Source organism: Myotis brandtii, unplaced genomic scaffold, assembly GCF_000412655.1.
Source record: "Myotis brandtii unplaced genomic scaffold, ASM41265v1 scaffold806, whole genome shotgun sequence".
Lineage (NCBI taxonomy): Eukaryota > Metazoa > Chordata > Mammalia > Chiroptera > Vespertilionidae > Myotis > Myotis brandtii.
Window position 1 is genome coordinate 1,655,416 of NW_005371249.1, and position 26,857 is coordinate 1,682,272.

Genomic DNA, 26,857 nt, shown 5'->3' on the forward strand with positions numbered 1-26,857 from the left:
GAGACATTTTTGAAAATCCCCTCCGAGAAGGAGAACTTTCCCACCAAATGCAACATTCAAATTCATAATTTCTCTTAGTAATCTGCCTCTGGGCGCTCCAGGCGCTCTGAGGGCGGGGTCCTCCCGCAGGCCTCGCCCTTCCCAGAAACAGCTCGGGGAGGGCGCCTCAGGGCCGGTGGGACTAATGGAAGTGGGGGGGTGGCATGGAGGTGGTGCCTGCGCTCTGGTCACTTGCACACTGTGTTTTATACCACAGCATGTGGCAGCGGCTGTGACGGTCACCACGGCAACCCAGCACTGACTGCAGGACTGACTTCTGGTTGGTTGAGCCTCCAGTCGTTATGGTCGTTACGGACCCAGGGTTTTTATATATTAGGATAGCTGGACCCAGCTAGGTTTGCAAGCAAGTTCTATCAAACTTTTGAGAGACAGATGATTCTGATACCATTTTCATGTTCTAAAGCAGTCATTTTCCACCAGTGTGCCATGAATATTTTTTCCTTTTCACTTTTTGCCATGAATATTTTTAAAACATGCAATACCTGACTAGTCAGGGGCACTGACCTCTTTTTCCTCAGATTGTCAAATTAAAAAATGACAACAGCTAACAGAACAATAACTGTCTGGTTTGAATGAATCAAAATTATACCTTTTTGTTGTTGTTGTTGGATTGGCAAAAAACACATTTTTTGGTGTGCTGCAGAATTTTAGTAATTAGTTTATGTGTGCCAGGAGATGGAAAAGGTTGACTATCACTGTTCTAAAACATAGATAACCTCCCCTGTTCAATTCATGAAGCTAGAATTATCCTGATTCCAGAACCTGAAAAATATAGCAAGTACAACAAATCATAGTGAATATAAATACCAAATCCTAGATAAAATACCAACAAGTTGAATCTAACAGCATACATCATGGCCAAATAAAGTTTATTTTAAGGGTGTAGGGATGGCTTAATATTAAGAAATATATCCAGAATTTATAATAAGACAAAGAAAAAATATAAGGTAAATGCATGCTGAAAATATCTTTGATACAATTCAATATCCATAACTGAGCTGAACAACTTTTTTACTTTCCCTTAGCAGAATAAAAAGAAGCTTCCTGAAACAAACAGTAAAACACATCAGACTGCTTAACAGTAAAACCATGGGACATGCCCATTCAAAGCAAGAGCATAACGAAGTTTTTTGCTGTCACCACTATTATTCAACATTGTTCTGGGAGTTTTAGCCAATACCAGGACAACAAAAAAGAGAGAAGAAGAGTAAATATTGGGAAAGGAAGAGCATAGTTTTCATTATGACTCCTCCCTGGAAAAACCTAAGAAAATCTATTAAATTAATATTAAAAATTTTTAATGATAGCCAGACCCAAGAATATTTTTAAAAAATCAATAGCTTTTCCCACATAGCATCAATAATCAGTTAGAATATATCATTGGGGAAATACTGACAATAGCAACAACAACAAACCATTTTAAAAGCAACCAAGTACAGATTCATTTCTCTAGACCAGTGGTTCTCAACCTTCCTAATGCCACGACCCTTTAATACAGTTCCTCATGTTGTGGTGACCCCCAACCATAACATTATTTTCGTTGCTACTTCATAACTGTAATTTTGCTACTGTTACGAATCATAATGTAAATATCTGATATGCAGGATGTATTTTCATTGTTACAAATTGAACATAATTAAAGCATAGTGATTAATCACTAAAACAATATGTAATTATATATGTGTTTTCCGATGGTCTTAGGCGACCCCTGTGAAAGGGTCGTTCGACCCCCAAAGGGGTCACGACCCACAGGTTGAGAACCACTGCTCTAGACACATAGCCAAATGGATTCTATTCTAAGCATGATCTCCCGTCCTCACGAGTGACAGCCTGAGCTGCTTAGGAAGAAAAGGAACACTCACCGTGATGAGGGGCGCTGTCCTGGCTGATGGGGAAGGTGGTCTGGACTCACACGTGGGCCAGAGGCTGGTCCGCCATTTCAGAGCCAGCAAAGCCTGAACAGAAGAGGTTCCTGCCACGGCCTCAGCTGGGCAGCCTGGAGTTCTGCTCTGGGCTGACGCACTGGCCACGTTTGTGTGACTCAAGAACGGGAGGGCTCCTTTTCTGGGTTTGGAGGGTGAGGATTCTCAGGGAGCTGGGGAGAGACTCTGGAAATGTGGGCCTGAAGAAGGCCTGGGAGAGAAGATGGAGAGGAACTAAGGAGGCTGAGTGGGGTCCGGAAGGAAGGAGCGTTCAGTGGAGCGCCTCCAAAAGTTTAAAGCAAGAGGCCTTCCCCACCTTGGGCCGTGCGCGGGGATGACTGGCGCATACCGTCACCTCTCCCGGTCCTCTTGGCACTGCCCTGGCCTGCTGTGCTGGCTGCTTTGTGCTCCACTTCCTTCCCTAAATTGACTCTCCACCCTGCTCTCTGCCCGGAAGGCTGACCTGCAAGGTTACTGCAACAGGTTCCCCTTTCCTCTGGTTTCCGACTGGGTTCGGCAGGGGGACGAGGCCGAGGGAGGGAGGACATGCCAGCTCCACGCAGCGCCTCGCCTCACCCCTTTGGACTTAGGGGAACTCATACCCGGCACACTCCCTGTGCTTTCTTACACCTGCTCACACCCGTGTAATTAGTCTCATTAGTTAGCCTCCCTCGAATGATCCTCATTTGGGTGGCCCGCCTATTTTCCTGCCGGACCCTGACCAAAATAAACACTTGCCTGACTGCTCGGTAAAGCGACTGTCCAGCAGAGTTCGGAGGGAGAGTGGTCTGGGGATAACAGGTGAGGTTGAGCTTCGCCTGATTACCTGGTGAGATTCTGGCCGAGATGGGGCTTCCACCTGTGAATCATCAGGCAGGCACGTGCCAACCAGCAGACGCCATCCCAAACATGAAACCATGTTCCCGAACTTCCCTCACAGGGCACGAGGTAAGTACCGCTCCCACGCGGACAGCGGAGGGGCCCTGTCCCCATTAATGCAGCGATTAACGCACAGGGACGGCTCTCGTAGGATTCTGCACCCACTGGTAGAGTCAGGTGCACTGCGGGTGACTTTATTCTTTGCTTATATTTCTAGGTACTTTGGGGAATGCACATGTTATTTTTATAATGAGAAAACAATACTAGTAGTTTTGGAAAAAATGAGAGAGGGTGGAGGCGTGGCAAGGGTGTTAACAAACTTCCCGTGTGGTATGAAGGACCCCTGCCTTATCCTTACCCTCACCAGCCTACCTCCCTGAGAACTCAGCTCGGCCTTAGACTTGGCATTTGTTCTCTCTGTGCACCATTTTGCTCTGGGCCAGTGAGAGGACGAGGTGAAAAGCACCATGGAAACGAAAGTGCTGGAGAGCTCAGCAGTGACTTTTATGATTCCTGCTGCTCTTTGGTCCTGCCCGATAGTCAGACCCACCCAGCAAGCCTGCCTGTTCCCCTCAGCTGACCTGTGTCCACCTTCGTGGAGCTCTCCGCAGGGCTCGCCCTGCCCAGCTGCCGGAGCCAGGGAAAGTCCAGACCTGGCTGCAGGTGTTGGCTCTGCCCTACTCCCTGCGGGAACTGGACCAGTACTTCTGCTCTCTGGGCCTGTTTCCCTCGAGGGACAAAGTGGAACCTAGCCCTCCAGCTTCAGGATTTTTGGGTTGGGAAAGGGATTTCCCTCTGCTTCCCTTCCCCTTCCCTCACGCCCCTTCAGCAGCTGAGAGAGGGGGAAGGCTCAGGGGCAGAGCCTCAGGTCCCTTTGAGAAATACACTGAGTGGCCAGATTGTTATGACCACCCCATCAGTACAATGAAGTGAATTAGTTATGCAAATAATAATAAAACCTTGAGAGTATTTGCTTAGGAAGTTTTCAATATTCAGTATTTTTGGAAGTGTCAATGAAGTCCTCTTGTTGGGGTGGTCATAATAATCTGGCCACTCAGTATAGAGCGTCCCCTGTGGGAGTGTGGGAGGGTGACCCCCAGGAGCCTGTGGCTGAAGGAAAATCATTAATTAAATCAAACGAAGGAACTTATGTTTTCTGTGGATTTTGTGTCAAGGTCATTAGTGTTGCTGGCAGGTGTGACTTTCTTCCCACAGTGGAGCTGAAACAGACCCCAGCCACCCCTGAGGCAGGGGCCCAGGCCCAGGGGAGGCCAGCACTCAGCCTGGCTCAGTTAACATGTCCTCAGTAGAGTCCAGAGCAAGCGACACAGCTCACCCCAGAGTGAGAAATGGCTTCATTTTAAATGTCCACATTGCCCGGAAGTGCACACATAACCATATAAAAATCATTTTTATTAAAATATAAAAGTTTTCCAATATATTGCATTGAAGATATTTATATAAAAAAAGCAATTGCAACGAACATGCTACATTGGCATTGAGATATTCTGAAAGCTTAAGTGCCCACGTTTAAACAACATTTTGGTATAATAAGCATATCCTTATATATTTCAGAGGGTACATATAATACTGAAAAAATACTTCATGTAAAATCTAAGTTTATGTGCATACAAAAAAGTATTACACTGAATAGCTTATTTCAAACTGTGAAACATTCAAAGTATTCAATTTCTTAGACAACATGCAAACATTTTAACATTTAGATTGACATTTTAAATATATAAACCATAATTCTTTATAATTTTATATCAGAAAAGAAAGTCAGACAGAACACATATCTACATTGTGCATGCCACAAACGCAAATGTGTCTTCAAAACGGAAAGTACTGGGTTAGTACACATGATTGTCACTTTACAAATATGGCTATTCACCTTCTTCATAATAAAATAGGAAAATCATGTATTATTTACATGAGCTACTAATTATTTCATTTTTTGGCAATTATTTAAGTAGCAGCAATTGGTTTAAAGATTGATGTTTAAAAATTCTAAATTTACCTTGATGAATACTGAAGAATATACATCTGGTTAACATAAAGATGCACAATGCAAGATGCTTTGATACGATAGATCTCCTCCCTTTCACCAAAGTCACAGACACATGCTTGTAACCACTGAGACTGTGATTCCATTTAGTTAGCTTGCTTTTGCTTGTCACAATAGATGGGTTCCTAAATTAAATGCTGTAAGTTAAGGCTGCCTGATGATCTACATGATAGTTCCAAAGATGCTTTATCTCCATCCCATGCGTTAATGCAGGGGCTCTTCACTGTGCCCCCAGCTTCTACACAGAGTAGGTTATTGTCTGTAAACACACACACAAACACTAGGGGCCCCTTAACACTTACAGGAACTCTAAAATGAAGTTCCTGTGACACAAAGCCCACAGTCGAGCGAGTTATCTTTCTAAAAAGTGACAATGTCATTCATCAGTGACGTTGAACATATTTTAGTGAGGGACCCACCTAATGAGCAACCTGTAAATTGGAAGGCAGTGATCCACCAGAAGAAACATCCTCTTTTCATTAGTATTTGGAGGAAAATTTTTGAACATTTATAAAAACAAAACAAAACCCCTACTAATATTGGCAGATTAAAAAAAAATACTGTGTGGTGAACAGAGGTGATGAATGCTTTGACCTGGCCACTCTCCAACTTGGAACCTGCATGCAGGAAATTAGACTGAGGAACATTCTGCACGTCTCATGGGCAGTCAGTTATGTCCTAGACTATGTGCAAGGCGAAGCCCAGAGTGAGGAGGAAGAGGCCGGAGTGGCAGGGAGCCCCGGCCCGGACACCAGCCGATGGCATGCTGCTGGAGACCTGCACCTGAGAAATGATGAGGGCAGAGAGAGGGACGTGGGACGCCAGGGTAGGGCTGTCGGCGTTGATAAGGGATTCGATCTTCTCGGCTTCTCTATTGCAGGCCTCAATCTGGGAGAGGAAAATCATATTCTCTTACTATAAAACCACAGAACCCACGAAAAGGTCAAGTCAAATTCCACATCTACTCCAACACAGGGAATGCGCTTTCACTTTGTCTTTTTCTTAGCAAAGTAACATTTAATTATGGTCTTAATTCATTACATAAATAATAACAGCATCAATGGAAATCAAATCAGAAATGAAAGGATCCACAATGCCACTCCCTTCTTTTTCCACAATCTTGTCACTGCTTATCCACATTCAGACATTAGCTTTCATGGTTAAACACAGTCACAGGGAATGGACTTTCATGCCTGTTCACACATCTAATTGCTGAAGGAGCAATTAGAGGCAAGTACAGTGGGGCCTTGACTTACGAGTTTAATTCGTTCCGAGACCGAGCTCGTTAACTCAAATTACTCTATCAACTCAATGCAAAAAATCAGCCGAGAGACAGCTGGTATCTCAAAAAACTCGTTAGTCGGGACACTCGTAAATCAAGGCCCCACTGTAATTAGGCTGAACGAACTTTCTAATGATGGCAGTTAGAGGCCGCTTGTATTCCCCCCTTCGCTTGGGCCCTCACGATTTTGATGCTGAAACTTGGGGGTCTATGTGAGTGAGGTTCACCTTGATATTGTGGGGAAGAAAAACTGGGGCCCACAAGACCAGCTCCTCCTCCCCAGTGGGAGCACAGACTCAGGAGACAGGAGTCTGTTCTGCTTTGTCACTGTGCGACCTGCCACTCCCTTGCCTCCCTGGGCCCAGCTGCCTTGTCTGTAGGATGAGCAGATGCATTCCATCTGCCCACACTTAGAGTGACAGCATCTCAAGCTCTCCCCTCCCCGACTCAGCATTCTGCTGTCAAATGTGTACCTGGCCCGTCACCTGGCAAAGTGCTCGCCGGTGCAGCTCTGTCCCTCAGACACCGCCAGCTTCTCCTTCCTGCCCTGCCGAAATGCCTCCTTTCCTCTCCTCACCACCTGATCCTCCCCATGCTGGTCTGTGCCCACCCCCTGCCAAGTCCACCAAACTTGAAGTTGACAAGATGCCACACAACTGTATGCTGAACCCCACCTGCAGAGCTTTGGGATAATGATCGACCGGAATGATCAGGATCACTATTTCGGATTCAATGCTGAAGTATCCAAATACGTCACACTGTGGGACGGACACGTGCGTGCGGATTTTCTGAAGTATGTCCAGAACCGTTATTGGCTTTTTGTTTGTTACCTAGAAAGAGAAAATAAATTTCTATTATCAGAAAAAAATAATTCCTCATTACTGCCTAAGCCAAGGGGCTGTTTTGGCCAAGGAACCCGTCAGTGCAGGGCCCTGCAGCTGGATTTGAAGTTGATGCCGATGAGGTTTTGCCTGACATGGAGCTCTGTAGCTAAAATAAGCACTCGCACCAGAAGCGCCAAGGGGCTGTTTTGGCCAAGGAACCCTGCAAGGCCCTGCAGCTGGATTTAAAGTTGATGCCAATGAGGTTTTGCCTGACTTGGAGCTCTGTAGCTAAAATAAGCACTCGCACCAGAAGCACTGTTTCAAAGTGACTGTTCTGAGGACAATGGGGAGATGGGGGTAATTTTCGAGGAGTGACAGGTACTGGCTGCTACGTGTCTGGGAGCCCTGTTCCCACCTGCTTTGTGTACCTGTACTTCAATGACTCATTCGTTAACAGTGGGCAGTATAAGCGACGGCACAGAAAAAGAAAAGAGGCAGAACTCTCACGGGATGGTGGCTGGCTCTGGAAGCAGCCCATAGGGGAACGGGGCCGTGAGAGGCAGGCAACCCCCAGACCATCTGGCAGCTACCAGTCTCTGGCCGCCTGGTTTTGCCTCTACCCCTAACCTGCTTCCTGTGCCAGGAGGGGACCTTTCCCAGAAAGGCTCGCTGTGCTGCCCGGAGCAAGGTCGCCACCCAGCCAGGGTGTAGGAAGGGAGCCCAGGATCGGGAGCCAGACAGCTGGAGTTCAAACCCTCGTTTCACCGCTTACGAGCTGAATGGCCTCGGGCAAGCTGCTTCTCTGCAAATCAGTCTCTTCATCTATAACTGGGACAACACACTCTACTCTGAAGGGTTACAGCGGTTTACCAATAAGGTTTCCACCCAGCATATAAAGCAACTTACCTTGGCAATTGTATCCAGTTTTTCTTTGTCAAATAAAACTCTTAACATCCCAGCACATAATGGGCAACAAGCACCTGTGCAACAGAAACCATGTCATCTGTGGTCAGAATTAGAACCAAGAACACAAAACAGTTGGTGACAGGACCAACCCTTCGCTTTGTGCTAGGAGAGTTGCAGCTGGCCTCCCTGATGACTACACTTTAGGTCCCCTGACCAACCCGGGGTCTTACAATCTATACATTTACCCAAATCCTTCCTCCATCCCCGCTTCACCCTTTACCACTTCTCAGGGTGAGGTGCTGTGGTGTGAGGCAGCACAGAGAGACACGAAGCCTAGACCTGCCTCGCCTCAACCTCACTGTGACCCTGGGCAAGTGCTCTCCTGGGCTTTTGATTTCTACCTGCAAAACAAGGGAGCAGGTACTTCAGGGATTCCATGGGTGTTTAACTCTAATATAACTTTAAAAATTATTTTAAACTGTTAAAAAACCAACAGAATATCAGAACAAGGTCTCCAGGAGGAAGGGGGCTTCGGTTTACTCACTGCTGAGCCCCCAGTGCCTAGAAGAGTATCTGGCACATAGTGGAAGCTCAAAAAACAATTGATGAATTCATGGGTGGAGGAATGGACTTGCTGGTCTGCGCACTAATCTGTTCTGGGATAAAGTCTCTTCTGCCTGCTCTGTTTAACTGAAGAGTAAGAGACTGTAAGGGAAGTTGTTTAAGAAAACTGTTATCGCTTATAATAGTCTTTTTACAAGACTTCCTCCATTATATGCAACTAAAACAACTAAATTGGATCCTAAGGCCAATCAAAGACAACAACTGTCTTTTGTTTTTCTCCTGGACCATGTGGGTTAGGCCTTCTCTCAATTTCAAATGTTTGTGTTCATCAAAACTACTTCAATTATTCATTCGTTAATTACTAATTCTTTGTTCATTAACTTTATGGTAATATATATTTTAAAAAGTAAACATTATGCATTTGAACAAATAATCATAATTTTAGTAATTAAATATTGCTTTATCTGTTTACATATAGGTGTTTGGTATGAGATTTTGCTTGAAAAAAGTTGGCCGTATTGTTTTAAAACCACTGGACCAGATGATGTCTAAGGTAATCCACAGCTTTTTAAGGTCAACCCAGAGTTATGTACCTAATCAGTATCAGGTAGAGTTAAGATTTTTTTTGAAATTTTTAAATAAGCTCGTAACTCTCCCCTCAGGGACTCACTGTCTGGAGGCAGATAATCAAGGCTTCCCAATCCCGCCCCTGCCCCACCCCACCCCACATACCGGGTGGGACGATGGGTTTGCACTCAGCTGCCGAGAGCGAAGGACACTTCACAGCAGCACACTCCGTGACAGAACTGTGCTCTGAGAGGACCCCGACGGCCTGGCAGGGCCCATAGTAATCGACTGCCACGCGGTCCGAGTAGGCTGCGCACACGCTACTGTAGGTCTCCCCATTGTGCCCACAGACGGGCTCCGTGGCTCTGCAGAAGGGCTGAGGGCGAATAACCACACTTAGCCTGGAAACCTGTATGGTGCACTTTTCCTAACCGAGGCCACACAGTAGGTCTCCCTACTTTCAGGAAGGAGAAAAGATGCAGATATAAGCTCTGGGGACCCTCTTAATTAAGCTCCTGAGGTGGGCTCCACATGGTGGAGGGGGACAAGCGGGCTGTCCCAAAATGAACTGAGGAGATGACTGTTCTCAGCCGTTCTGGGACTTGGTGCTCACTCGTGTGAACTGATAGGAGATAAAACTCCCACTCCCTCAGACTTCCATCATTCCAGAAGTGCCCGTTTGAAGAAAACAAAATCAATCTTCATGCAAATATGGAGGCTTTATCATTTCACACTTGGGTACGGGATAAGGAGAAGGAAGAGTGGAGAGATCCATGGGGCAGAGAGACTCTAGATCAGCGGTTCTCAACCTGTGGGTCGTGACCCCTTTGGGGGTCGAACAACCCTTTCACAGGGGTCACCTAAGACCATTGGAAAACACATATTGAATATATAATTACATATTGTTTTTGTGATTAATCACTATGCTTTAATTATGTTCAATTTGTAACAATGAAAATACATCCTGCATATCAGATATTTACATTACGATTCATAACAGCAGCAAAATTACAGTTATGAAGTAGCAACGAAAATAATGTTATGGTTGGGGGTCACCACAACATGAGGAACTGTATTAAAGGGTCGCGGCATTAGGAAGGTTGAGTACCACTGGTATAGATCCATTAGCAGGTAAGGACTCTGTGAGAGAAAAATAGCCAGGAAGAGGGCACAAGAGAAGAGAAGACTGGGAACTCAATGTAGCAGGTATCAGAACACAAGCTCCCTGGGGAGACAAACTGAGGAAGGGATTTTCCTGACAATGAAGACCAGGAAATGAGAAGCAATCATGCCAGGTGTTAGCTGGCTGTGGGCAGAGGATTCCCGGGGAGAGGGGCCAGCACACAGATCAGTGGTGTGTGGGAAGCCTCAGTGGGGTTGTCCTTGAGGTTATTCTCAAAACATGAAAACATGAATACAGATTCTACAACCTTACAAGACACAAAGATAAACTGATATAAAAAGACACTGTCTTAGAGAAATTTCTGATTGATTTCAGTGATGTGATAGGGACTTCATTGGAAGAGTGTTTGGAAAAGAACGCTTTTCTTGGTTGTTTTAATGCCCATTCTTCCTCATTTGTTTTCCAGTGAGGGCCCACAGAACTACGGAAAGTGGAAATGTGCCGACTCATGCCGAGGGGGGAAACTTTAAATTCTTTTCCTATAAGAAGCCACTCTCTTTCCTTGCTGGTACACTAGATGGGCAAAGGCACACACACTAGCAAGGAAGTCCTCCGGAGTTGGGAGGAAAAGGCCGCCTGGGGATGGTTCCTTTTAGTAGAGGGCCGAGTTCTCTGGATGGGACAGGGTTCATAGAAGACCCTCGAGTGGTCTTCCTGCTGATTCATCTGTAAAAGCAATTTTATCTCTGTGACTTGGGCTTGTCAGCTATACAACTGTACCTGGCACGGGCCTTTGTACAAGAGGCTCTTCCCTCGCTGGTACAAAGTGCAGAGATTGCTGTGCTCCATGTGGTTCGTGTCACAAACAGGATCTCGGACCTGGTCGCAGGTGAGCTGTCGTGGCAAACACTCGAACTGGCTACACCCAAATTTGTCAAAAGTCGTCAGGCAGACTTGTGGTCTGGGTATGCACCTGAAAAACACAAAGGTGCACCAGGAGCCAGGAAGGACTATGGGGAGGGGCGGCAAAGCACTGACAAGGACAGGAGGTCGAGAGCACGAGAGAAACGGAAAACACTTCCTATCCCCAAGAGCTTACGTAGAGCAGGAGAGTCGGGCACACACAGAGCAGGCTATCAGGTAGAAGAGCACACACAAAATGCTCATGGGAATCAGTCATCCTGACGAGGAGCCTGGAGAAAGCACGGGGTGGCGTGGTCCCTGGCTGGAACCTGGAGGTTAAGGAGGGCTGCACTGGCCTGAAGGCTGAGGAAGCAGCATATGCAAAGGTGTGATGCTCAAGACTCTGTGGTGCTGGGAGGGGCAGGTGATCCTGAGGGCAGGAGCAAAGAATGCACAGGTAGGAATGGCATGACATGAGGCCATCAAGTGGGGCTGATGCGAGAAGCCCTGTAGTCAATAATAAATGAAACATTTTCAGGGACTTAGTTTTTAGCTTGGCTAATATCAGTCTATCTTAAGAGGAGGCTTCACAACATGTGCTGAAAAATTCAGGTTTCTGTGCTTACGAGGCTGGGGACCTGATGCTGGCTGGTTGCGAGTCCCTGAGAGAATGTCACTCCATGAAGCCGAGTTTTCCTAGAAACATCTGGACCTTGCTTCATTCTCAACTCCTGAACTAAGAGGGATTAGGGATGATGATTCTTTTCTTCTTTAGACTTTTCTGCTTCCCTCATTTGTATAAAGAGTATTTATAACTTTCTACAGGAAGATAAAATGTTTAGCTTTCACTGGGTCTTTGAAGTAACAGATATACAAATATTAGTCTGTAAAACAAAAGAAGATAGTAGCCAGCATTATTTAATTTCAAAGGAAATTACTTCCATCCTTTTAGGGATAAGCCTCCTGCACTGAAACCACCACCACCACCATCACTACTGCTATGTATGGTTGTCTTTTCTTGTGGGATTGAAAATTAGATTGTGTGCAGTTATGGAAATTGAAGATATTTGAAGGGAAATAATGGAAAAGAATATTTAGAACTTAATCAGTTATTAACATGGAAGGAATGAGAACCAAGACCATCAGGAGAAACTTGGTAATTTTACAAAGAAAAACTTTTCAATTTGAGTATCTATAACAATAAAAGTGTAATATGCTAATTAGACCAGACAGCTGAACGACCTTCCGGACGACCTTCCGGACAAAGCCGGGGCTGCAAGGGCTGAGCCCCTTGCATGAATTTCGTGCATCGGGCCTCTAGTATAGAAATAAGAGGACCAATAGGAAAAGTTGAGAACTGGGGGGTAAATTAAACATGGGTTACTGTCTAGCTTACTGTTGTGACCTACCATTTAGGAATATGCCTGGTACATACTTTATGAAGGAATACTTTTTATTTTTTTAAACAATTATTTTTGAACAGATAATACAAGCCCATGGTGAAACTGAAAAAGTGTGAAATGGTATATAGTGAAAAATAAGTCTCTCTCCTATTTTTGTGTCCCAGTCACTGAGTTCCCTTCACCAGCAGCAAACACTATTACTAAATTTCCATAGAGGACATACCAATCCTCCTTCTAACCCACTCTTGTATGGGAGTGCCTATTTCTCTATATTGTGTTATCAAACGGTTTTTTTTTTTCCAGAGTGGAAATCTTTTTTTTTTCTTTTCATTTTTTTAATGGTTTAAAGTATTACATATAGTATTACATATGTCTCCTTGTTATCAAACTTTTTATCTTTGTCAATCTGGTAGATGGAAAATGGTACACCTTGGAGTTTTAATTTAATTTACATTTTGCTTAATATGAGGAAGGTTAAGCATTTTGGTAGATTAGTAGACATTCATCAAATTCATTTAATTTTCCTCCTGGGCACACATCTAGATTACGTTTTCTCCCTTGCAGGCAGTTGTGGCCAAGTGACTAAGTTCTAGACAATGGAATGTGCTGGAAGTGGAGATGAATGCCACTTTTAAACCTGGCCCATAAAAGCTTCTCAGGAACAATCTCCATCACCTCCCTTCTCTCATCGGCTGACCTGATGCAGAAGATATAGAGGAGGGCTAGGAGGCTGGAGGTCAGAGCTGGCAGAGTCACTAGACGGAAGGATCCTAAGTCTCTGAGTCACCACGTGGAAAGCCACCTGCTGAACATCCAAATGGACTGTATTTGAACTTCTGTTATGTTAAAGTGATGATACTTTGGGGTTTATATACAGTAGCTAGAGTTACTCACCCTAACTATTAAAAGCATCTTTTATTTTTATTTATTGATGAGAGAGAAAGAGAGAGAGAGAGAGAGAGAGAGAGAGAGAGAGAGAGAGACAGATTGAGATTTCTTGTTCCACTTATTTACACATTCACTGGTTGATTCTTGTATGTGCCCTGATCGGGGATCAAACCCGCAACCTTGGTGTATCGAGAAAATGCTGATTCAAAGAGCATGTGTATTTCAAACCTTGGACAACACTAAGCAACTGAGCTACCTGTCCAGGGGTAAAAGCACCTTTTCAAGTGTTCAAGAACTATTTGTTACTTCTTTTTCTATGTTTATGTCCTCGGTCCATTTTTCTATTAGGTTATCACTCTTTGCCCATTTTTATATTAGACTGTTGATCTTTTTCACATTGATTTGTAAGGACTCTTACATTATAAGGACATCGGCCTATTCTCTGTGATATTCTTCCCAGTTTGTTATTTGTCTGTGACCATGAAGAACATTTTCATTTTCATATTGGTGCATTTTCCAATCTTTTATGTTGATTTTGTATTATACTCAGAAAGGACATCCCACTTTTGAGATTTTATACATTTTTTAATTATAAAACCAAGACAATCTATTAGAAAGATTAGCAAATAGAGGAAAACAAACAAGCAGATACTAAACAACCCTCAATTCTACCTCCCAACACAACTATATTATCCTTTTGGCTTACTTCTTTATCTTTTTTTTTTTAATGCATAGCACTCTGTCTTCGTTCCATTGTAACTTTATGGCCTTAGATTTCATGATATAAACTTTGCCAGATGGGCAACCAATTCCCTTTGCTATTTCTTTTAACACATCAGAAACTCTTCCTCTCCCTCCATACTGCACAGAGTTTTAAGGATGGAGAGAGGCAACTGCTTATTTCCCACAAAGTCCTTCCTAAGGAAAGAACCGTGGCACTGGGATGTGCCCTGCTCGGGTCCATGTGGCGGCCAGTGAAGCCCAGTTCGAGAGGCTGCAACCTCAGAGCCAGCAGGACACTTGCCCTGTGGCCACCACATGCAGAAATCCACGAAGGGCAGGTCACCTATACCCTGAACTCATGAGAAAACTGCAGAGAAAGGGCCCCTAAACAAATAATTTCAAATAATACTGAAGTTGCATTTTCCAGAGATTTCTCACATTCAGTTCCTAAAATGGAGGTAGGTAAGTAAAAGAAAATTTCCCATTATTATTGGGCATAAATAGTTAATAATTAGAATACATTCATTTCTCTCATCTCATGTTACTCCTCCTTGCCTCTCACTTTCTGTTTCAGTTTTTACAAAACTGTTGCTATAGCTGCCAGCATAGACTGTGCTATCTCATGGCCAGCAGTCAGGATCTTTGCTCTCTCTGCCTTGACTGCAACACCATCTTTCCTCCAGTGTAAACCTTGCCTGCAATGTCCCACTCATCTTTCCAGATGAATGTCACATCGTAGAGGCTTTCTTGGCCTCCCCCAGGCTGCACCAGCTGCTCCACTCCCAGGCCCCCAATCACACAGCAAGTTACCAACCAGCTTTCCATGGCTCTTGCCCTCTAGACTCCAACCAGGGCAGAGACCTTCTGAATTCATCTTTGTATTTTCATTGTCTGTACATACTAGATCAGCCGTGGGCAAACTACGGCCCGCGGGCCAAATCCGGCCCGTTTGAAATGAATAAAAATAAAAAAAAAAAAAAAAGACCGTACCCTTTTATGTAATGATGTTTACTTTGAATTTATATTAATTCACACAAACACTCCATCCATGCTTTTGTTCCGGCCCTCGGTCCAGTTTAAGAACCCATTGTGGCCCTCGAGTCAAAAAGTTTGCCCACCCCTGTACTAGATGCTCATCTTCAGTTAAAAGGATGAGGAGCCATTTGACTTACCTTTGGTTTTTTGGGCAGGGGTTAGGATTACATGGGTCTTTTGAGATGCACGATCCGAACTCAAACTGCTGGTCCTGGAGGCCCACACAGCGAGCAATGCACGCACTGGGGTAGGTGCGTCCATTCTGCCCACACACGGGGACAAACTGGTCTGCACAGTTACAGGGCAGTCCTGAAGAGAGGAAACAGTCTCAAGATGTGGACTTGTATATGCCCCTTTCCCGGATATTTCCTTAGGAAGGCACACCACTAACAATCAGTAGAGGTCTCATGTTAAGATAGATTGAAAATTAAGTTTAAAAAAACTTGCCCTACAATCTCTGAAAGGCAGCAGGCTCTGAAAAGCCATTTGCTGAATAATGGCTTTCCTTTGTACCATTTATTGCCAGATAATTGAGGGCCCCCTTGATGCTAGGGTTAGAGACACCTATAAACAAAGGTATAGGTAGAAAAAGTAAAGAATGTTCCTCCCAATCTGGAGTATAAAATCTAGAATTTAGAAGTTTAAAGTTTGGCTTGGGGGATTTCTAGAAGGTACCCACCTTGGATTTTAGGTAAGCAGAATATGGACCAACAAGTACAAAAAACAAGACAAAGTAGAGAAGGTTATAACTCCTCACATAGGTTCTTCCCGTCTCCTTCTGGAAGGGGGAGAACAAGGTAAGTCGGGAAATTATTGTAGTTTTGAGGCTTAAGAATTTTTATGACTGTCTCTCTCTCTCTCTGAGTCATGTTTGTACTGGAACACTATCTGGGTACCAAGAAATGTGCATTTTGGGGCCAGTAAAATCTCCTGAGAGTCTGCTAGCTAAATAGTCATGAACTTAATTTATCCCAGGACATGAGGGGCTGCAGGGAAAGGGGTCCTGCTAATTGTAAAGTCCATCTTTCAAAACCATTTAGATGTAAGCAAATACATAAATAAATAAATGTCTCCCGGCTACATCTTTAGTTCACTCTTCATTCCTATGGAAGTTTCATGGTTTTTCTAAGCAGAATTATTGTCCTTAGCAGAGCAGAGCAGAGCAGAGTAGATAAAGGATAATAATAAATAAAGAACAACAATTAGCAATGAGGGCTGGTGCTTATTAGGGTTCATAGAGGATGGGGTGGAGTTCATCTTGCCTATACTTCCCCATCAGTCTGCTGTTCAATTCTTATTTCTAATGTGCTGGAGATACAATGTAGGTAAACCCTATCCTGTCCTCCCCAACCCCACTCCAGGGAAAGAAAAATCAAATAGCTGTAGCAGTATGAAACAAGACAAGGGCAACCACCTGGTTCCTCTTTACCCAGAACCAGCGGTATTTCAGATCTGGGAAAAAGCAGAGGCCAATAGATGCCAGTAGACTGTGCTGCTGCTGTTGACAACTGCAGCTTCATCTCAAGAAAAGAGCATCTCATCTCACCAACATTTTCACCTACTGTAGCTGGTGTGAGCATTCCAGTAGCAGAAAGCACAGGAAAGTCAAGAAAGTAGTATTCTTAATTGTGTTTGTTCAGAAAAATTCTTGTCTCAAAATTAAAACAATTTTCCAGGTTAACTTTTTGGAGAAATCCCTAAGGAAACCAGTGGAAAGAACCCATGTGAGGAGTTTACAGCCTTCTGTCTTGCTTTTGGTATTACCCTTTAACTTCCCAGAAATCCCCCAAGCCAGATTTCAAACATCTAAATTCTAGATTTTATACACCAGACTGGGAGAAACAGTCTTTACTTTTTCTACCTATAGCTTAGTTTATAGGAGTCTCTACCTTGTATGAACCAGTGGGCTAAACTAAGGTAAGTCAAGGAATAAAGTGGTGAGCTTGGCTGGTGTTGCTCAGTGGTTGAGCAACGACCTATGAACCAGGAGGTCATGGTTTGATTCCTGGTCAGGGTACATGCCCGGGTTTCGGGCTCGATCCCCAGTGGGGGGCAGCTGATCAATGATTTTCTCTCCTAATTGATGTTTCTATCGCTCCCTCTCCCTTCCTCTCTGAAATCAATAAAAATATATTTTTAAAAAAGAAAGTGGTGAGAAAAGCATCAGAACAGAAACAAACATAGAAAATACACAGACATTTTAGATCATGACCATACTTGCAGGGGTAAATGGGGTATTTTAGCAGGTAGAAAAGTTCCATTTAACTAAAACCATCCCAATCACTGACTGACCCTGTTCTTTTTGCACAAAATTCCAGAATATTAGTGCTGGAAGGGCCCTAAGAAACCATTTTGTTTAATGCCTTCAATCCATAGAGGAGGAAACAGATCCAGAGAGGAAAAGTATCTTGCTCTCATAAATACAGATTATGCACTCATTTTACTGTGTATTTTTGCAATTGAGGCAAGACCAGAGAAGCTGCCCGGAAGGAAAAATGGGTACAAAGGGAGGCTGGCCTGCCGAGGACCGCTCTCCGTGACCACGGTTACCTGTGAAGGTGCGCCGGTCATCTTCTGAACTGTGTTCACTGAGGCACAGGCGGGTAGAGCACACCAAATTGCCAGCAAAACAAGAACAAACATTGCAGTCGATATTAAAGGATGTTCCATGACCTGAGAGAAATAAAATGTTGTTCCATATCATGCATTTATAAATAATCATAAATTTAAAGTTTAATAGTTTTAAAATAGAAGTTCTTGAAAATTGACTTCTGAATATACAATTTTGGAGTTAAATCTGTATATTTATATTTATATTTGTGTATTTCTCCCCCTCCCTCTCCCCCAAAGCCCTAACGGGCTGGTCTCACCAGACTGCTCCCTATTCTCTGAGAATGTTTCTGGCTGCTCTTCTGCCTCAAATGCTCTCCTCCTTCTGGACCAGCTCATCTCTCCAGGACCAGCCCTGATGCCACCTTTGGACCACAGATTCTCCCAATGCCCTTGCAGAAATAACTGGCTTCTTGAAGAGTGCTTGGTTTGCTACTTTTTGTGGCTCAAATTCTCTCCCCTCTTATCAAGGAAAGCATGACCTCAATCCCTCATCTCAGTCTCAGCTCCACAAGGCACTAGTATGCTCTTTTGTATAGAATAGATATTAATCAGTGAAAGTTTATGGAAGGAAGGAATTTGTTTATCCTTAGATATTTTCTGTGATACAAAGTACCTACTTGACATTTTTTTTTTAGCTAAGCAGAATATGAACTAAATGCTCTAGGGCAGAAATTTGCAAGCCAAGAGCACTCTTTTTTCAAATAAGATCTCATACATAACACTTAGCATAGTGCATGGCATACAGTTAAGAGTTCAGTAAGTGTTAATTATTATTAGCTTTTAGTCCTTTCTTGAGGAGGCTTCTAAGAGAACTCCTCAGAAGTCCTGGTGTCCTTGTATAGTTTGAAAAATACTGCCCTGGAGTATCTGATTTGTAGACTTTGGTGAGAATCCATTCAATGTTCTTCCTACAAAGTTAAGATAACTAATCTCATATTAAAAACAAAAAACAAATAAATACAGTTCAAGACTCACTTTTTCTTTTTCCTCCAACAATACAAGACTTCTGAAGGTCTATACAGTGCATCTCCATGCAGTTTTCTAAGAGTCCACTATGTCCACATGAACAAATTTTATAACAACCAACTTCCGAACCTGCGGACGATGGCACCTGGATTAGTGTCCCTTGACGGACGATGAAATCAGAGGCTTCTCCCAATTTGCAACCTGTATAAACAAAAATTAGCTGAGAGAGATGGTATTGTTCTATGATACTATTTTATGCATTAGATACATTTCACATAAGTCTTATAGGTTCTGTGTGTCTATTAAAGATTAAGAGACTTTTTCACCTAAGCAAGTAATTGTTTTGATTCACTGGCCAAAAACATATTCTCGCAAACAAAAATTCCATGTTCTGTGAGATGGTGGTGATTAAGGACCTATATCCCAAAGTTGCTATATTCTGTTTAAAATTGCTCCAAGAGCCCTAGCTGGTTTGGCTCAATGGATAGAGCATCGGCCTGCAGACTGAAAGGTCCCGGGTTCGATTCCAGCCAAGGGCACATGCCTGGGTTGCGGGCTTGATCCCCAGTAGGGGGTGTGCAAGAGGCAGCCAATCAATGATTCTCTCTCATCATTGATGTTTCTATCTCTCTCTCCCTCTCCCTTCCTCTCTAAAATCAATAAAATATATTTAAAAAAAAATAAAAAAATAAAATTGCTACAAGATATGTAGTTTTTTTATTTTGGGAGGCTTATCAAAGATATTTTAAAATCACAGATATTTTTAAAATAGAGTATAAAAACTGATAGTATTTTTATTTTTATTTATTTATTTATTTATTTTTTAAAAATATATTTTATTGATTTTTTACAGAGAGGAAGGGAGAGAGATAGAGAGTTAGAAACATCGATGAGAGAGAAACATCGATCAGCTGCCTCCTGCACACCTCCCACCGGGGATGTGCCCGCAACCCAGGTACATGCCCTTGACCAGAATCGAACCTGGGACCCTTTAGTCCGCAGGCCGACGCTCTGCGCCAAACCGGTTTCGGCTGATAGTATTTTTAGAATAATCTTGGTCACAAAACTTTTAGTGATGGAATGTAAGTATACCTTAACTTTTAAAAGAAGTTGAATATTTGATTGGGCTTAAGGGAAACCCATTAATTTCAAATTTTAACAAGATTTGTTATGACTCTATAGTTGGCATAATATGGTATTATACAAATATTATAGATGATCCTTTGAGACATCATGCTTATTTAATTTTATCTTTTGTTCCTTTTTATTTTACAAACATTTAAAAATGTTAAGTCTAACATGATATAGAAACATTTTCAATTGGGAAATAAATAAAAGAAAGCACAATGTTGCCCCAACTATATTCTAAAGGAACCGACAAAGAGCTAAAGACTACCAAAATTCTATGGGATAAAAAATGTTCTGCCTTAAAGTCATATACATTTCTATACAACATTAAATTTATGGAGTTGCCCTAGACGGTTTTGCTCAGTGGATAGAACATCGGCCTGCGGACCCAAGGGTCCCGGGTTTGATTCCGGTCAAGGTCATGTACCTCAGGTGCAGGCTCCTCCCTGGCCCAGGCCCTGGTGCAGAAGGCAACCAATTGATGTGTTTCTCTCACATCAATATTTCTCTCTGTCTTTCCCTCTCTCTTCCACTCTCTCTAAAAATCAATGGAAAAATATCCTCGGGTGAGGATTAAAAAAATAAATAAATAAAATAAAAATTTATGGAGTAATTACACATCCCACTGAGAATGCCTTTTCTCTAAATATTAAAAAAAGGAAGAAAAACCACAAACAATATTCAGTACATATTCTCAAACATTACAACACGAAGTACAAAGTATAAAAAACTGGTCCAAAGTTCTTTTTCCTTCTGTTGTCAAGAACCATATAATCATTATGAGAGCCTAGTTTTGGATCAATATTAGTTTATAATCTAAATGACTATTGATAATTACATTTGTCTTTGTCCTTTTCTGCTTACATAAATGACATGTTTACTAGGAAAACCACAAACATTATAGAAAAACATAATTTAGAAAATAAAGTCCCTTGTGATCTTATAGGATAACTCCTATAAAGAAACGCCAGCAACACATCCATAGTCATCCCACCCCCATCTACCTCTCACCTTGCACACAAGAGTATGGAAGGCAGGGATCTCCAGATGGACACCCTTTCCGGTTTACCTCACAGAGCTCATTAGCAGGGCAAGGATTGGGGTTACAGGGATGAGTCACCTCTTCTACAATGTTACCTAAAGTACTTGGCCCTGAAAACAAAAACACAGGTCAGTTTAACCTAACCAAAAGAGTAGCAAAGGTCTGTAAATTCTCTGAATTAATTATGTCTGAAATAAATGGACAGCTGATAAGCATAAAGCAAGGCCCGATTCTAGTAAGCTATTAAAACACCCAGATTTTCTGGTCATTTGTGAATTTAGTACAAACATATATTCATTCATTTATTGGGTATATATAATTCTAGAGGCCCGGTGCAATTCATGCACTGGCGCACAAGGGCGGGGGGGGGGGGGGGCCCTTGGTGGATGTCCGACTGACAGCTTAGGCCTGCTTCCCCCAGGGGCTATGGGCCTAAGCCAGCAGTCGGACATCCTTAACACCACCACAGAGGTAGGAGAGGCTCCCACCACCGCTGCTGCACTTGCCAGCTGTAAGCCTGGCTTCTGGCTGAGTGGCGCTCCCCCTATGGGAGCACACTGACTACCAGGGGGCAGCTCCTGCATTGAGCATCTGCCCCCTGGTGGTCAGTGCATGTCATAGCGACCGATCGTTCCACTGTTTGGTCAATTTGCATATTAGCCTTTTATTATGTAGGATGCCCAGCAAGGTTCTAGGTACTGGAGATATAGTAGTGAATAAAACAGACACACCTGAACAGAGTTTATATTCTGATCTGGTCAGGAAATAGACAATAAGGAGCAGAGGAGGGGGAGGAGAGAGGGAGAGGGAGAGGGAGAGGGAGAGAAAGAGAGAGAATGTTGTGAATACATTCGTTTTATTTACTTGATTTTAGGCCAGACTCAGACTTTAAGTCTAATAGAGGCAGAAGGGCTCTTGGAGTTTATCTCATCCAGCCCAATCATTTTATAAATAGGGAATCTGAGGCTCAAAGATGTAGTCTGCTCAAAGTCACAGAGGCCTATGATTCTAGTCTAATGCTTTCATTTTTTGCTATACTAGTCACAAAGGCTAAGGGAAATAGTTTGTGGTCTTGAGAAAATATGGCAGATATTTTACTAGAACTCTGATTTTACTTAGGATAGCAATGGGCCCACAGCTAAAGATAACCTTTCCCAGTTTCCCTTACAATTAGGGGTGGTTTTCCCTTACACTAGGATATGGTGGCGAGAATTCCAGTAGCCAAGTTGTGATGATGAGGTCCAGGAAGTAATTTTGATGATGGAAGCCAAGCACTAAAGATGATGGAGAAAGAAAAAGGAACCTGGATTCCTGATGACGGAACCATCATAACAGCCCTGGACTATTTCTTTCTGGGCTTTCTTTTACTTCTATCTGTTGTTCTGTTATTTGCAGTGGAACTTAATCCTATCTGACACAGGAAAACAAAGCAGGCGCTAAATTTACTCTTTCTGGCCAGTTCATGGACTAACGCCCCCTGGTGGCAGCCTACACCCTCCTTGGTGTGCAGGCATTCTACTTGTTACCCCTACAGTCACCTCCTGCCAGGAAGCTCAGATCCAGGATCCCTCGATGGGATACCAACATCTTCTTCCAGCTCTCAGCACGAGTATTGGGCAGAGAAAAAACTTCCATTTTCACATGCTAACTCCAACCATCATTCGTTACTCCCTATTCAGTGGGTGAGTCAAGCCAATGCCTGGCTTAGGGAAATTCCACTTCCTAGTAAATCATGGCAAGGAGACAGCAATGATATGGAGCTGGTTATATGAGAATGTTGGCCCCTGATTCACTGCTTAGAATTCCTGATTGCAACAGCTCACTACCTCCTCAGTCTGATATGATAATTGCTTCTGTTTATATATTTTAAGATGACAATTATTTCCAAAAAGGCCAAGCAAGTAAGATAAGAGTCACCAATTGAGAAAGTAACATTAAACCACATGTTCATCCAAAGCAAACATTAAGGGCAGAGATGGAAGGGAGAAGTGTTTGGAAGTTTAAAAATCTTACTGAGGTATGTATCCAAAGGTATACAACTTTCCAGGTCATCTGTAGGTGATAGAAGCTCACAAATACTTTCAGCTGTATGGTCTTCAGGGAATTTGTTCTGGTCCCCACATTTCTTGAGAATCTCCACACAGTCTGATCTTAAAAAGGAAAATACATACAAATTTAGGGTTCAAAGAACCTCCTCATATTGTCTAATCCAGCGGTCGCCAACCGGAGGTCCGCAGACCACTGGTGGTCCGTGAGGTTGGCGACCACTGGTCTAGTCAATATCAATTTTGTTTCTGAAGCTTTCTAGAAAGTGAGTTTTAAGAACAATGTTTCACACTTGGTTAGGTGTAAGTATGGCAAAAAAGAACAGGAATCATAGCAGACTTTAGGTTGAACAGTAAGCAATGTATTACACTATGGAAGCATCCCTAACTTTCTCTTAAGAACCTGAGATCAAAGGCCTTGCTCAAATTTTGTAATTATACTTACTGTTACTACCATCAATGTGGCGTTTCACTCACTGAAAGAAAATTAACTTAGGCTAGTTGATTTGCTCTTTGCGAAATTATACATCCTTTCTCTCAGGACCTTATGCATGCTTACTTTTTCCCTCCCTTTCTTCTTTTAAAAAATATTCTTTTAGTTATAAACATTAAGGTGTTTGGTCTATAACAATTAGAAAGTATACTACTTTAAAATTTTCTCAGTCTTCATTAGGGATTTGACTCCTGTAAGTTTTCTATGCTAAGAGTCTATAAATTTCCCACCTGTTGACGCTTGCTTGTCATCCAATAGTTACCCTCATCTCTCCCCTAATCAGGTCATCCCCAAATCATGTCAGAGGACAGATCTAGACCCTGTTTAAGATTGAAATAATTGGCAATCAGTCATTAAGTGCTCAGCAGCACCAGCCACACAATGATTTAGGGGATGGATATTAATTTGGTTTTGGAAAAGCTTTTAAAAAAAGTGTCTGAAGAGCAGCTGACATTGAATACAATGTAGTTAATGCTTTTGGCTTCACCCACTATAGCAGCTTTCATCTTTATTTTGTCCTAGATCTCCTAAGCAAACCACTCATAAGTGTTTACTAGGAACAGGCCCTAATGACTATATGCACTAACTCCTTCACTTATCAAACATGTGTCAGGATTATGCTAATCCCCAAAGAAGAGAAAGAGGATACAAGAAAAAAGCAGGCAAGAAGAATAAACTCAAGGAGAGCCATGCTGAACAGAATATAAGTACACAATTGAAATATAAAAATAGAATTGTGCATTGAAGATACTCAATAAATGTTTGTTGAATCAAGTTCCTTAAGATAAGTAAAAATAAGAAATCTGTAGTAAGGATTAACTACCAGCTGGAGAAAAGTGGGAAGAATCCATGGGAAAGACAGGTATTTGAGAGGGGTTAGGAAGGACAGGCTGTGGGCAAATGGAGATGTAGGAAGAAATTTCAAGCAGAGGAAGAAAAAGTGGGAAAGCCTGTGACCTGTGGGGGTGATGGGCAAAGGGAAGCGGTGGGAGAGAAAACTCCAATAGGCTACGGGTGAAGATCATGGAGGGTCTGAAGAGTCTTTATGATGAAAGAAACTTACTTGCAAATAATACTCCCCCGGGATTTACTATGACAAGGTTTAATCTGCAGTGAACAAGCTATTGCTTTCCACATTTCTGGCTGGCACTTTTTAATGTCAAGAACAGGTATGTTGATAAATGGCATCTTTATGCTTCCTTTTTCCCATAGCTTCATGTCATTCATGGCTCCTTGATCTGACTGAGCATTACAACTTCTGAAAAGCTCTGTTGGCCTGAAGAGAAAAAAAGGCCAGATGGAATCAAGAGGCAATTACTTTATAGAGAGAAGCGATGCGTAAAATTCTAATCAGGAAATCCTCCTAGATTAGAAGGAACTCTGTTACAGTGCTTCCTTTCCCAGAGAGGATTTACCACATGGAGTATAGCATTGAAAGATGAAATCATAAAGAAAGACTACTGCCTTTTAACTTAACAAAATCAGAATATAGTGGTCTTTTCACTAATTTAAAAACAAGAAAACCAAGGACAAAATACTTCCATTCCATGTACAGTAATTTGCTCCTACCTGTTGTTAAAATTAGTACAGTAAGTAAGGTTTCTACAGCCCAACTGGCAAGGTTCCCGAACATCTGCTAAGCAGGTCAACATGGACACTTCCACTGGATTATATTCACAAAAGCGATCAAACTCTTGCCAACTCTGCGTATTGCCCCAGCTCATACTATAAAGTTTAGTGCACAGTTCCCTGAAATGAAAGCACAAATGCGGAAACATATAGGTAAACCAAATGAATAAATATTTGATTTGCATAAAATTCAAACTCTATGAATTGCATTTTAGAATATGTGAGAAAAAATACAAAAACCAAAAGACCAAGATCTATCTCCTAGAATTTAGAGCCATAAAAAGTGATCTTTTTCATGAAAGAATTAGCCTTCTTTTATCACCCATCTCTTTCCTTTTTGCTATAGTTGCTAGAAAGCTCAGTGCTAAATTTAACGTTTAATTTATAGTACTTGTACATCCTCATTCTTGGCAAAATTCTTGCCCTCCAAATTTCTGGTTTCTCTTTTACCTTTATGTAAAGTTAAAGCATACAATTTTGCCTCCACAAAGATATATTTCATTATATTTATGTTCCAATCACAGAAGGCAAACTGTTACATGGTCCTCAGACATCTTTTAATAAGCACTACAGATTTAGGGTTCACCAGTTTCTCCCTGAAAAACTATCCCCAAACCACTTATATTTCTGAAGAAATATTAAGACATTCTCTATGTAAAGGCTTATGAATTCCAAAACTTCTATCTACTATTGTAGTTAATACATGACATTCTAATTTTCAGTAGTCAATGATTACAGTGCAACTTAAATACATGTATATAGTTAAAATAATATCATTACTATTTCTAAAGTGCTTTTACATGTTATATTCATTTGTTTAATTTTTAAAATTTATAAATACAATAAAAATGTAAATACATGTAGTACAGACCTTTAATACTACAAAAATATGCAAATTCACAAGTAAAAATTCTCCACTCCTGTAACATTTTATTTGATTTTCATAATTACTCCTATGAGGAGGGTATCTTTAATTTTATGTTTGTTCATTCACTCTATTAATGTTTATTGAGTGCCTAATTTGTGTGAAGCCCTAGGTATGCAGTGGTGAATAAAAGAGACGAAGTCTCTGCTCTCAAGGACTTATATATCATGAGGATGAGGAAGGTGAGATCATGTTACATTGGGTACCTTGATCTGGAAATCAGTCCTTTCTCTAGGACCAACTTAACTACTCTTTAAGCCCTTTTGTTAACATTCTGTACAACATCTCAGAGTTAGTTTTCTATATATAAACAGAAATTATACAAATTGAGATACCAATCAATCATCTTACAAAGTTTAACCTATTTACCAGGTATACCTTAGTTTTCTATATATAAACAGAAACTACACAAATTGAGATACCAATCAATCATCTTACAAAGTTTAATGAGGACAAAATAAGATGGAAGTTAAAGCATTAGTTGACAGAAAACCTTACATCAAAGTAAGAGAGGGCAAACAGTGTTTTTTACCGAATTTCTTTGAGACAACACAGCCATTCCAATCTCCAGCGACTTTAGGGCATAAACTCTTTTGTGGACATTCAAAGAATTACTCAGCATCCCTCCCATAAATACATTTATCAGTTCCTTCCAGCAACCCAATCTCCTTAATTACAGGACCAACTTCACTTCTCTTTAAGTCCTTCTATTAATTTTCTTTGGATATTTTCCATCTCTTTGGTAAAGTTTGATGAGCTATTCGAGGCACACTTTTTTGCTAAAGGCCCATCCAATTTAGAAACCACAGGAAAGATGGTTTTACTCCTGTTATGTCAGATTCACTTCAGGATATTCTAGTAATATTTGG

General features: G+C 42.1%; 2 protein-coding genes across 4 annotated transcripts in view; both read right to left on the reverse strand.

Annotated features, from left to right (window-relative positions):
* Positions 1–2,901, reverse strand: part of LOC106724364 (Golgi-associated plant pathogenesis-related protein 1) — a 36,021-nt gene extending 33,120 nt beyond the window's left edge. The window contains exon 1 of the mRNA XM_014531457.1: positions 2,721–2,901. Within this exon, the coding sequence (XP_014386943.1) occupies positions 2,721–2,901 (181 nt within the window). The remainder of the gene's footprint in view (positions 1–2,720) is intronic.
* A 1,358-nt stretch (positions 2,902–4,259) lies between these two features.
* The window catches only part of RECK (reversion-inducing-cysteine-rich protein with kazal motifs), a 54,080-nt gene continuing 31,482 nt past the window's right edge, over positions 4,260–26,857 (reverse strand). For 2 of the 3 annotated variants that reach the window (XM_014531540.1, XM_014531542.1), the window contains exons 9-20: positions 25,004–25,183; positions 24,498–24,710; positions 22,910–23,046; positions 20,866–21,006; positions 18,736–18,927; positions 17,698–17,820; positions 15,285–15,456; positions 10,976–11,168; positions 9,238–9,448; positions 7,942–8,015; positions 6,886–7,041; positions 4,260–5,817 (exon numbers count right to left, since the gene is read on the reverse strand). In XM_014531540.1, coding sequence (XP_014387026.1) covers positions 5,608–5,817; positions 6,886–7,041; positions 7,942–8,015; positions 9,238–9,448; positions 10,976–11,168; positions 15,285–15,456; positions 17,698–17,820; positions 18,736–18,927; positions 20,866–21,006; positions 22,910–23,046; positions 24,498–24,710; positions 25,004–25,183 — 2,002 coding nt within the window. In that variant the 3' untranslated portion in view covers positions 4,260–5,607. The remainder of the gene's footprint in view (positions 5,818–6,885; positions 7,042–7,941; positions 8,016–9,237; positions 9,449–10,975; positions 11,169–15,284; positions 15,457–17,697; positions 17,821–18,735; positions 18,928–20,865; positions 21,007–22,909; positions 23,047–24,497; positions 24,711–25,003; positions 25,184–26,857) is intronic. The other variant, XM_014531541.1, reaches the window with a different exon arrangement.